The sequence below is a fragment of the Cupressus sempervirens genome, chromosome 1 (assembly GCF_028749045.1).
Source record: "Cupressus sempervirens isolate cs-2001-9-10 chromosome 1, ASM2874904v1, whole genome shotgun sequence".
NCBI lineage: Eukaryota > Viridiplantae > Streptophyta > Pinopsida > Cupressales > Cupressaceae > Cupressus > Cupressus sempervirens.
In genome coordinates this window covers 138740501-138753408 of record NC_143118.1, presented here as the reverse complement: position 1 = coordinate 138753408, position 12908 = coordinate 138740501, and the positions used below count along the sequence as shown (strand labels likewise).

At 35.3% G+C, this 12908-nt stretch overlaps 1 protein-coding gene across 1 annotated transcript in view; it reads left to right on the top strand.

The window, feature by feature from the left end:
• The window catches only part of EER5 (proteasome family protein), a 100740-nt gene that overhangs the window by 1925 nt on the left and 85907 nt on the right, over positions 1 to 12908 (top strand). The window contains exons 2-6 of the mRNA XM_089817877.1: positions 975 to 1111; positions 1216 to 1309; positions 1383 to 1472; positions 3300 to 3365; positions 3558 to 3647. Of these exons, the coding sequence (XP_089674003.1) occupies positions 975 to 1111; positions 1216 to 1309; positions 1383 to 1472; positions 3300 to 3365; positions 3558 to 3647 (477 nt within the window). The remainder of the gene's footprint in view (positions 1 to 974; positions 1112 to 1215; positions 1310 to 1382; positions 1473 to 3299; positions 3366 to 3557; positions 3648 to 12908) is intronic.

The following is a 12908-nucleotide window of genomic DNA, read 5'->3' as shown; positions in this document are numbered from 1 at the left end:
AATCAATGGTAGTGTTTGTTCCCAAAGATCAATATAACAATTGTAGAAACCCTTGGCTCCACAAGCTATCCAGAAGAGTAGATGGCAACACATTCGATGCTCAACAATGAGGCTGCCCTCCCTATTTATTCTTTTCCTTCCCCCTTCTAGAAGGAAATAAAATATTATTTAATTGCACTCTCTAGAAGCTTCCCCCTTTCCAAAGCAATAATTAGTTGTACTTCTAGAACATGCACTCTCTAGAAGCTCCCCCCTTTTCCAATACAATAATTAGTTGTGCTTCTAGAAAATTAAATTAATTTAATATGAAGTCACCTTTTAATTTTAATTTATTTAATGACTTTATAAGAAATCAATTTAATTAATTTCTCCTTATTTCTGCACTTAGCCTTCGAAGAGTGTAAAGGCTAAGAACTCCATTGGGATGCTAAAAAGATGGGGACGTTACAGCATATGTGATATTGCCACTTTTACAAATAATTACAATTATTGCCTTCACTTGGTTGCTGTTCTTTACTTTGCTATTAATCTCTGCTATTTCACCATGTTACATGAAGTACGGCTCTTAGATGTGATTGCTTCCTATGATCAGTGTTTCCATGTTTAATATGGATTGTGGCATATTGCAACTTTGCAGATATGTATATACAAATCATTGTTTGCTTGTTTGGATTGGATGGGGACATCACATATTTTATCCACCTATTCAGCCCTGTCATGGACAGCTAACAACCTAAAACTGTGGCCTCTATCATGCTCTTCTAGGCCCTGTTAAAACCTTTTGGTTGTTGAGCTGGATCTTTTACAATTTTATTTTTCTGTTAAAAAAGGACTCTTTTTACACCCTTTTTGGAACCATGAATATATATATATATATATATATATATTTTGATGAGATAAGAACTGCCCTTTTGAAGTTTCTTATGTGATAATATCAGAGTTGAAACAACATCTTGTCATTTCTTTGTGTGCAGGATGCAAGCAGACTGGTTAAGCAAGTTGAGAAATATGCACAGCTTGGTGACATGCTTCAGCAGCACATGAGGTGTATGCAAAGTTTCCAGTATAAGCACTATATAGATGCTTATTATGCTTTAGAAAAGTCTGCAAAGTATCCTTTATAATGTTTGGATATTGTCAAATCTGTTTTGAACTTTTGATACCTCATACATGATATCACACGTAAATTTTTTTACCCTTAACAACAGAATGCAGTGCATTTCTACAGGAATTTCGTAATTGGGAAACTGCATGGGCAGTGGATGCTCTCTACACAATTGTATATGAAATGCGGACACTTGCAGAAATGGTGAGAGTCCAGTGCTTTTCTTTATGTCTAAATATTTTGCTTAGTTTGATACCACAAATATCCCTTATTACAGGCAGACAGAGAAATGTCAGCTAATGGAAAAAACCCTGACAAACTAAAAGGAGCTGGGTCTTTCTTGATGAAGGTTTTTGGATCACTTGTGGTATGCTTTATTGTTCTTATATGTCTTAGGATTGACTATTCTGTTGTGCATCTTTTCTAACAATATAAGTTATTCAACAGTTGTCTTGGCAGTTTGCAAGTTTTTCAGTTTGAAGTGTTAGATTGTGTCCTAATGCACAATTAGAGTAGTTATATATTGTGATGTAGTGACATTCCAGCAATTGAAATACATCAATTACATCTTGAATTTGGTTGGAGTGATCAATTGATATTTTCTTGAAATTACGTTTAGTTGGCAGATATTCCTGTTCCCATAGAGTTCTGATTAGAATTTTGAATTATAATATTGTGCGGAGGGGTGATTGATATATACAAAAATATATACACGACAAGAAACAGGTAGCATGGGCAACTCCCTCAAGTTATCACATATTCTGATATTCATAAACTTAGAGACAAATAAAAAGCTTAACTTTGTAATGACGGGAACAGAATGACTGTGAAAGACAATTCACATTGAAAATGTAAACACAAATAGCAGTCCTGTGGTGCATAGTAAGCAGTATCAGATATTTTGATAAGGCCGGACTAATTACATTTGGATTGCTTCATCCCTTCTGGATCATGTCTAGTGTCATTTTGATTCTAAATATTTGATTTTCCATTCTCTGCTTTCACATTTAAGTTGTTGACTAGCCAGGAGTCATTAAAGGTTATTCAATCCTCAGGTTATATGTTATCTTTTATAATGGAAATACACAATTTGTACAACATATTGAGCATTATAGTAGAGCTGTACTTTGTTGATTACACAACATAAAGTACATGGCATCATTATGACTTAGATGCAAGCTTTATCTGCTCCACGGGAGCCATAAGTGTGGTGGTACAAATGGTCCCAGGATAGTTACAAATTGAGATCTTTGTTGAGAAACAAATAATGGGAATGTTTAATGCCATCAAGGACTGTCTGTCAAGGGAAGGTTGGAAAAAGTTGATATTAAAGATTCTATGTGTCTGCTCTTAAGTAAAGATGAAAAATTACTTTTGGAGATGTTTACCAGCCAAAGCCTTTGACCTTGGTTTATTGATCCTGGTTCCAAGTTGAGCTTAGCTTTCTAGTCAAAGCTTCCCTTCTTTCAAGGGGACCTCCTTTTGGAGACATTCGTACTTTGAAGTTCTTTTACATTGCTTGTGGAAAGCAAGGTTTAGAGATAATTTTGGCAAGGACAATTCTCTGTCAGATAAAGGGAGGTAAGGCTTTTTAATCCAGAGGAGCTGTTATTGGTTAGAGCTGAAATTTTGTGTCTTTCTCTGTGGTGGGCAAGCTCAAGTCTTAGGTTTTTTGTTAAAAGATTTCCAATGTACCCTACTGCTAGATCATGTGATTCTTTGGTCCATCAAATTTAAATATGCCGTGCCTTTGGGCCAGGTGGAAATAAATCTTTGAAGTTTATGCCTCAGTCAAGCTAGATAGCAATTTTCTGTGTAAGATCATTTTGTTGAATTTCAAAGGGGAGGGGTTTATTTTCTTAGAGTTTTTTGAATCACTAAGTTTTGACTTCATGACCAAGCCCAGAAGTTTACCAAACTTTTCCAATCCATATTGGGGTTAGGCATACCTATCTTTGTTATAATGTCATGTAATTAACCTTGATGTGAACTCAATATGCTGAGAAATTCTAGTAAGGAGTTTGTCCATAGCATCAGAAGGAGCTTAATGCTGTTGGTGATATCATTACTATCTTTCTTGTTTAAAGGAATTAGTAACGTGACGCAATATCTTAGAATAAATTAATAGTATGAGGTTGCATTAGGGAAATGTTTTGAGCGATCGTTTGATAATTTTCACATATTTGAATTACAGGGTAAAGGGCCTAAAAGACTTGGAGCACTTTATGTAACTTGTCAACTTTTTAAAGTATACTTTAAGGTAACTCCATGGCTTAGTTTTGCTTTGATATTATGAGGTTAACTTATACATGTTTCCTTAAAAAAGAGAAGAATTAAAATTAAGCAATTCATTCCCTTCAGAATGATGATGAAGTTGTTTTCCTATTTCTTAAATCTCCTTACATACTCATAATGTGATGTAAGTCTTGATGTCTGGACTTCACTTGTGCAGCTGGGTACTGTCCATCTTTGCAGAAGTGTCATTAGGAGCATTGAAACAGCACGTGTTTTTGACTTTGAGGAGTTTCCCACTAGAGATAAGGTTCAACGGAAAAACATTCATCTAATGCTTTGTGGATCCTGAGTAGATTTATTATTTGTAGTGTATGTGATGAATATCTGGAATGCAAAAATTATAGTTGATTTTTTTTTTGATAATTGTTTAGAATTGCATTACCAAGTCATGCACTGTATAAAAAATCAGCAGTTCTTCTGTTCTGACAGATTCAGCTTCTGCTGAGAACCTGTCATGATTCCAATTGGACAACTTTGGGAAATAGGTGATTTTTTTAAACATGTACAAGCTGAAACAATAATCAAATGCTGCATGTAGACGCCAAACCCTTAGCTTGTCAAAATTAATACAGTTTTTCAAAACCCTTCTAAATTAAATATGCAATTTCAAATTCAAGCCCTCACAATGCCAATATAAACGGTAAACTACAACACAACAAATATAGCATGTAGATGACCAAGTTACACTAATGTGCTTACTGGTTTTGTATGAAGAACTACAAAACCCTAGAACGGTAGTATGATCCCTGATTTTTGAATGAACAACAGTATGAAATCTTAGAACACCAATAGATATCAAACCCTAGGGCAGCAAGAGATGTCAAGATTAATGCTGATCAGCAATGTAGGATAATTTGCAACTTTTGTCAACCAGATACAGCACTTCAAATAGTGAATATAAACTTCCTCAAGCCAATGGATACTTTGGATAAGACCATCAAATGTTTATTAATTACACATAATAATAGATCTGAATTCTCTGAGCTATGATCAGTAAGTACCAAAATCTGCAATAATACGAAAGTGATCTTTTAAATAACCAACAGCTGTAAACACATCACTGGTGACTCAAAGACTAGGGAAAACCCGGTGGTGGATGTGAACATTACTCGGTTGCTGTGATCTTTTCTTGTTTTAGTGTGGCAGCACCTTAAATGCTGGGATCTCTATTGTATGGTGATTTCCTCAATGCTGTGCTTTTTCTTAATGCATGTGCTCCAATATTTAAATTGTGATCTTGAAATATCCCCAATGGATATAGACCTGAGTTTTCCTCAAAATAAAATTCAGAACTTAAAACAGAAGAAGATGCATTATAAAATCAACAATATAACGAGTAGATCCTCTTAAAATACTTTAAAATAGGTTATTGCATTATACAACAGCAATACAATAACTTGCATTCAAAGGTCCAATCTTAAACACAGTTTTACAATCGGATTGGAATGCTAAGAAAATAACCTGTAAGCACATGTGAGACACCTGAGTGATGTCTCCACTCACAATGGGTTTTTATCCATTGCCTCCTGGCACGAGAGTTTCGTCCTCTTGCTGGATGGAACCTGAAGCTTTCCGAATAACTTTCGTAAGAGATAAATTGTAATCTGAATCATAAACCAAGCATATCCCAATGAATGAGTTTCTCTCCTTTTTAATCCCCAAAGCTGTGACTCTTCGACTCCTTTCCTGTCTTTTCGTCTTATCCCTCCTTGTCACCTTTAGCTTGCTTATAATATTAAACTGGCCCTTTTTAATATTAATTCACACTCTCATAGTCAATTATAATATTATATGAATATGTCTTTAAATCTTCTAATGTCTCAAAAAGAGGACATTACAAATCTTCCCCCCTCGAGATTGCTTGTCCTCAAGCAATCAGTACTAGGATCCCATACGAATCTACATGTAGCTTTGTACCCCAATCGGAAAACAAATCTTGCCACACTGCGAAGCAAGGTCTCAAATTGCAACCCATCCATCAACCAAATCCTTCGATCCCATGTTAATATATGAAGTATTGCTGCATCTGTAGGCTGCATAGTTATGATCATAATTGCATCCAGTCTCAAAGTGTGTAGAACCACAACAAAACCCTCATAATGCCATAGATACATACGGTCAACACCTGGATCCCACACCTTGTTGTCATGACCAGTTGATATGATGAGGTAGAAATGTATCAAGGAGCTATGTATAACTCAATAAATGGTAACCACCCGACCTAAATAGTTGATGTAAGAAACAAGCTGCAATCTTCTATGGTTTAGCCTTCCTAAACTGATTTAAGCAATCATGTGATTAGTGTTGAAGCTTATAGCTTTAGTTGGATAAACCTATTATATATGTGTTCTTGATATTTGAGATATAAGGTTATTGTTATATATGATTAAATTTATTATTATATTAATTATCTGGTTAACGAAAAGACATGTCCCATGAAGGGACATGTCTATTCATGGCTTCTACTCAATATAAATGTAAGTGATAGTTGCATTTGGAAAACACATACCCAATAAGGCAGTGTTGAGTACATTTGCAATGATCCTCATAAAAATAACATGGTATCAGAGTTGGGCTCCAAATATAAACTCAACAAGAAATATGCAATCAAACTGAAATGAAATGAAGTGAGCAGTGATTTTAAAGTAGAGGCAATAAGAATATGGTGGCATCAATCTATGACTATCAATATCAACATATGTGAAAGGAGGTTCAACGACAACAAGAAAGACCTAATCACCAATTGAGTTTTGGTCTAGATATTCATCAATTCAGATATAAAATCTAGTGTTGTGCATTACCAATGGTCATCAACGAACACATCCATTGAGTCCAATGGGCTGGCATCCATTTGTGTGATCATGCTTTCCTTCTTTCCAAAAGTGGTCTTGCATTTGAAGAGATATATGTGGGCACAGGCCTATTCAAATTAAAGTTTAAACCAATGCATCATGAACATGGATAATTTGACTATGCATTTTTCTTGTGTGTGATGCCTAAACAAAATCAAAGGCCCATTAACAAACGATGTGGAACTATGCGCTGGTTTTGGCTGAACATGTATGTGGTATCTTGAGTTGACCGATCATGTTCACAAAGCAAAGAAACCAGGTAAGGAATAAAAAGGGTCAACCATCAAAGAAACTTGACGGTTATTGCATAAAGAGGGCAGCATGAAATGGGCAAAAATCTTTCTTTGCCTTGGTTGTGGAAAAATAATGCCATGTAGGATTGATAAATTCCTTGGTGGTCAAATTAGAAATATGCAAAACTATAAGAAAAATGGGCCTTTCCCTTGACCTACGAATCGACAAGGACAACAGGGACAAATCAAGAGTATGTGGTAAGCGAGATAAGTAATATATAAAGTTATTCATCCACTACCTTTCCGTGATCTTCAACAAAGCCATTACATGCTGGATCAGGCACAAACACCAAGTTTGGGCAATAAGCCACCACATTGTGTAGAATGAAATTGTGCAAACGTCACTCATGTCAGTGGTTCATTGGAATGCAATGAAGGAATGAAGATGTATGTTTGTAAAGAAAAATAAATGGAAAAGACATGTCCTCATACATTGAATCTTATCACTCTACCAAAAAGGAAACATTGACCACGTAGAGACAGCGATCACATGTATTTGTAGTTAATATATTGGCAATTAGTGTATAATGGGTAGAAGTATATCTGAAGTTAACACATATCGACTAACTTATTTGCTACAAAACATACACTTCCAAAGAGGGCGACATGAGTGCCACCGAAGCACCAAGTCAATTAAAGGTAAGTAAGTCATGAGTATGAAACGGACCCGAGTACTAAGGTAGGTAATTGTTAGTTTGTTATTATGATTATCATATTTTGATTAAAAGTAAATATAAACGAATATACATAGATTATTGTAAATACATATAAGATGCAATATATGCTTATATATTCAAAGCATAGATATTTATCTATATTAGTTTGGAATGATCTTATATCATTATGCAAAATTATTTATTATTCTTGAGTGAAATGTTAGTCTCTCTTATTATTCTTTAATGTCAATATGTACTATAAGAGCTATGTTGTGCCTTGATCATTTTTGAGAATATTCTTATAGGAAAAAGAGGGAGACTAACATTTTATTAAAGGCAACCTTGAATGAGGGGAGCAAATATAGGCTATGATTAAGTCAACCTTTAGTGTTTTTGATGATATTGGTTTAGGAGTAAACCATGTTGAGATGGATTCTCTAGTGATCAAATAAATTATAGTAGTCAAGAGGAATGTGATTCATGAATATACCTCGTGACTATGTGATTTTAATGGGCCTACCCCCTGTGTACATCATTAGGAAGTGACGACTTCCAAATATGTCACTTGTATTTGCAGAAGTTATTGTAAGGTGACGATCTTACAATAACTTGTATTATGAGATCAAACAATTTGAAGACATGGTGAATGTCTTGCATCTCAACATTTTGGGAGGCCATTACTCAAAGAGTATTTGGTGAATATTATTGATATTGTGGGAGGTCAATACTCTTGATATCAAACCTTATTTTAAGTATTTGGTGAATATCATTGATATTCTTGGAGGCCAATACTCTTGATATTAGATTTGATATCAAACCTTATTTTGAGTACTTGGTGAATTTGGTATTTTGGGAGACCAATACTCTTGATATTGAATGCAATATCAAATGGTGGAAATCTTCTGAGATATCATATCAGATATCCTCAAAATTGTTATTTGTAATATTACGTTGAAGTAATATTTATTCTTATGTGGTTATCGTTCTAAGCTAAGAGGGAGTGTTGAAGCGTATAGCTTCAGTCAAATAAACCTATTATATATGTGTTCTTTATATTTGAGATACAAGGTTATTGTTATATTTATATATGTATGTGTGTGTGTGTGTGTGTGTGTGTGTATATATATGATTAAATTTATTATTATATTAATTATCTGATTAATGAATAGACATGTCCCAAGAAGGGACATGTCTATTTGTGGCTTCTACTCAATATAAATGTAAGTGATTGTTGCATTTGGAAAACACATAACCAATCAGGTAGTGTTGAGTATATTTGCAGCGATCCTCATAAAAATAATGTAATGGGCACCCTAGAAATGCCCAAAAACTGAACCAACTGCTGATAGGAATTTAGTCAAATAATTTGCATCCAACTCCTAATTTTTATGTTGAATGTTAAACACTTTTTATAACTCCAGAAATAAAATGTTTGTTTGTTTTTATCTCTTTGCATAGATATGAACCACATAACATGAACAAGAAGGAATTTATAACAATGCAAACTGCAGATTGAAATACTGCTGAAATAATATTAATTTTCAAACTAATAACATCAAATACATAGCAAACTTTTCCACTCACTAATTATTCCAGCATTATAACATAATGTTCCAGTAATGACTTCCCATCTTGCTACTACAATAACATGAATAGTGTTGTGCTACAGTGACGTGAATAGTGTCACACTACAGTAATGTGAATAATGTCATGCTATAGTAATGTGAATAGTACTGTGCTACAGTGTTGCTACAGTAAAATCTGCCTTTAATCAGTCCAAGACCCTCATAAAATCATCCCTTCAGAATGACATAAGCATTGGACAAGAAGCGGGAATGATATGAGCAAACACCTAATTCGCTTGTAGCGGGAAATGCCCCCAATCTGCCTGTTAATGAAGCTGATAGCAATGAATTCCAAAGGCCAAACCCCAAGGGAATGACATCTAGAATGTAACAAAAGAGGATAGATATCCTCTAATGCCAAGAACGGATCTGCAACTCACATCGATTTTCTTCTCATATTCAATTTGTCAAATGAAGCCACTAATGCTCCCTCTTATTCTTTCTCCAAGGGTCGATTCAACTCACATAAGCAATGTGGGATAAAAGATGTGCAATATAAAACATATTAAAATAATCACTTATGTCTCCCTTAGGCGCCCCTTTTTGATTTGCACACATTCCCATAAAATTTAATATTGAAGTAACACTTTAATATTTTACAAAGAGAGGTGGGGGGGCACTAACTATCCTTTTCTTGGCCCTTCCCTTCCCTTCCCTTCCCTTCCCTGTAATAGTAGGGTAGGGTAGGGTAGAGTAGGGCTTTCTTCGTCATCGCTATTATTCTTTCGTCATCGCTATTATTCTTCATGATTCATCGATATTAACTGTCACGTTAATAATACTTAAGGCATAAAAATATATTAGCTATTGGACTCCGAATAGCCCGAGTGATAGCTCGTTGGAAAGCTCTTGCCGAGTAGTATCAAATTCAATCACCAAAACTAGCCTCCCCTGTGTCCTGCTGACTTACTAAAAATAGTAAGTATGCTTGAGACTAAGTAAATCAACTCCATTTTGGCCCAAACTGGAGATGACTAGGCCAAAACACTCTAAGATCCCTTTATACCCTTTGTTAGCCCTTAGGACCATGTAGAACTAGGCTAACACACAGACACTTGGTCGACTGCTAAAGTGGGGACATTACAAATAACAATTAGATCTATACTTCTAGTATATTTATTTTTTGATTAAAGAGATCTATTTTATGAATTAAGACTATAAATAACTCTTAACTTTTTGGGAAGGTCTCGATCAAAGAGAAAGGTATCTCTTACCCTATTTTTTTTCAATTAAAAATTATTACGTAGGGCAAAATTTGGGTATTTATAATCTTGGGACTGTAAACAACCTTTGTGACACAATTAACAATGCCATTTTTTCACTATTACATTGTGGGGTAAACCCAAGAGACATAAGGTGATGTTATAAATTTACGTTAATGTGGTACTTTAAAGGAGGAGTCCACAATAGGAGGCATGAGGTTTCTTTTTGGAATTGAATTTTGACTACACATTTCTTGCTCATAAGAGCATCACTATTGGAGCAATGCAAGCTTCTTGCAAGAAAACACAATAGAAATAACTTATGGAAGATCAACCTTAAGAAATATGCCTTATTTAGAAACCACCTCCATATTAGAAGCCAACTTAGGAAGACTAGGAGTCAAAACTGAGAATTCCACTTTAGATGTCCCCATGCGGAATTGAATTTGGGCTTCCAAAATGAAAACCTAGTGTTTTAACCAATTAAACTCAACCCCCTTGGAACCTAAGGGATTTAAAAAAATGGAGTATATGTTTTATTTCCCCAAGGTGGGCCTGGGGTTTTAGAGAGGAAAGATAACGGCCTTTGTGGAGCTCATTTGCAAGTAGGCTTCAGATTTGATACCAGGTTATGGTTTGAACTTTGTTCATCCAAGGGCTTTTTGAGGATGGAAACCCTCATAGAGGGCATCAGCTGCAGAAGTGAAAGATTTTTCCTAGCTGATTGCTGGTGGTTCCTGGTTCATTTAGGAACTACACAGAAGCTTATTTGATAAGAAATTCCTTTTTGTTTGGTGTGTTTGGAGGGCATTGAAGGATTTCTTCTGGTGTAGATTTGCAAGGTCAGAGTTACTAGATTTGAGAGCATTTAAATCAGTTTCCTTCACCTCTTTTGCTGGCTGTACACTTCCCTTAGCTGGCCATACAAACTAGAAGGGATGTGGGAGCCTAGGAGGCCAAGTACTTAGAGTTATGAGGTGTTCAGGTTGGTCAAGCATGTGGCTAGGGTTTTCGGGGTGGAGAAGTGAGTCTTTGAGGAATTGTGATCATATTTAATAGTCTCGAGTTTGCTGCTCCACAGCAATTTTCAGACCTGTAGCAAAAATCAGCTTCCTGCTATGTGGGTAAAGTGTTTATTTATTTAATGAATGATAGGAAAGCTTGCTTGAATGTATTTATTTCAAATATTCCTGCCGTTTAAGTAATTCTGGGTGCAAAACAGCCTATATACATGTGTCATAAATTGGATCACACCTGACACTTGTTTTGTACCCTATGAGTTTAATAGTTCAGTGAAAATATTGTGACTAACTCATCTGGGTATTGGATTATATTGCTTATTTTGATGTTTTAATCATATTTGCTATTGCATAACCCTCTGAAAGGCAGTTTGGTCAGTAAGTGTGTGAGTTTGTTAACCCGCATTTGGCTGTAGTAGAATATTGTTTATTAAAAAATGACAAAAAAGTAGGGTGCATATTACAGTAGCATCGAACTAGTGTATCTTGCTATTGAGTGTTGATTGTGAAAGAACGACTGACATGACATTGGAATGAGTAATGCAGCCCATTGCGCACCATTATAATTAGAATATTTTATATTCTTTTAATATTTAGTATCTTTTTGCTATATTTAATTAGCTCTGTAGAATCTTTCATTAATTGTCATTTAGGTGTTCTATTTATTATTTTGTTTGAGTCTTCCATTTTTAGAAGACTTTACCATCAGTTTGGAGCTCTTGTAAATTGCTATGTACCTGTTGATTTCATTAATTCAAGTAAGCAATCTCTGTTCTATAGTATCAAAGCATATTTTCTTCTAGATGCTTTTTTTGTAGTGAAAATCATTGATCTTGTTCCATGAAGATTCTGCGTCTGGTTATAAGAAATTCCTGGGGTTAGATTCGCGTATGAGTGGCATTTTCTTCATTGATTTCTGTCCATGCGATTTCTACCATTTTGCGTTGTTTAAGCTTGCATGATCTGTTCTATCTTCACATTTTTCCAATGCATGACAACTCATCAACTGATTTTTTTTCACAGTTTTTATATTTCACGGCCAAGCTTTTACCTACAGCCCATTTTTTGCATCTGACGCAATTTATTTCATGTTTTTTTGTTTTCTGCAGTTTCAGCTCTTGTGCCTGTTTTTTCTACAATTTGTGCGGAAGGGTTTTATGCTGCTTGCATTTTTTGTCTGTTTAGTCTTGGCATGCAGAAAACTGTGACGACTCTGTATTTAGCAGACATTCATGCTTCGTCACCCACCTCTGCTTGACCTAGGGTTTCTGCTGACTTGAGTTTTGTTTAAACTCGCTTAGGGTTTGTGTAGCTTTTTTTGGGGCATCTTCAAGCTTTAGTATCTAGGCTTTGATTGATTTTCAATAAATAGTGCCCTAGGGTTTCGTTTCATACAGTTGCTTTTGCATCTTGATTTTTGGGATTTGTGCAGGCCAAATGAGGCTTTTGCCTTGTTTTCTTGCCTTAATAGGGTTGACTAGCAACCTTAGTATCTATGATGATGCCTTTGACCAGCATTATGTTGCAGGGCAATCGGAGGTTCAATGGCTGCAACTAAAACACTTGGAAGTAGTGGATGATGATAATATTTGAATATTGGTGCCTTGAGAAAATAGTTCTATGTATAGGAACACATACTACACAAGCTAGAGCAGATCAAGACAAATTTGATGAGCATAATCAGGAAGTGTTGATGCTTGTTATTAATGATCAGCTCCCTCAGGTGCCTTTTGGTAAAATAGCTAAAGAGATCTGGGAACTCTTGAAGGATCTTCATGAGACTTTTGACAAGAGCTAAGCTTTCTTTCTGAAGAATATTGGTGCCTATGATGGCATCTTTGACCAACATTATTGTGGAGGG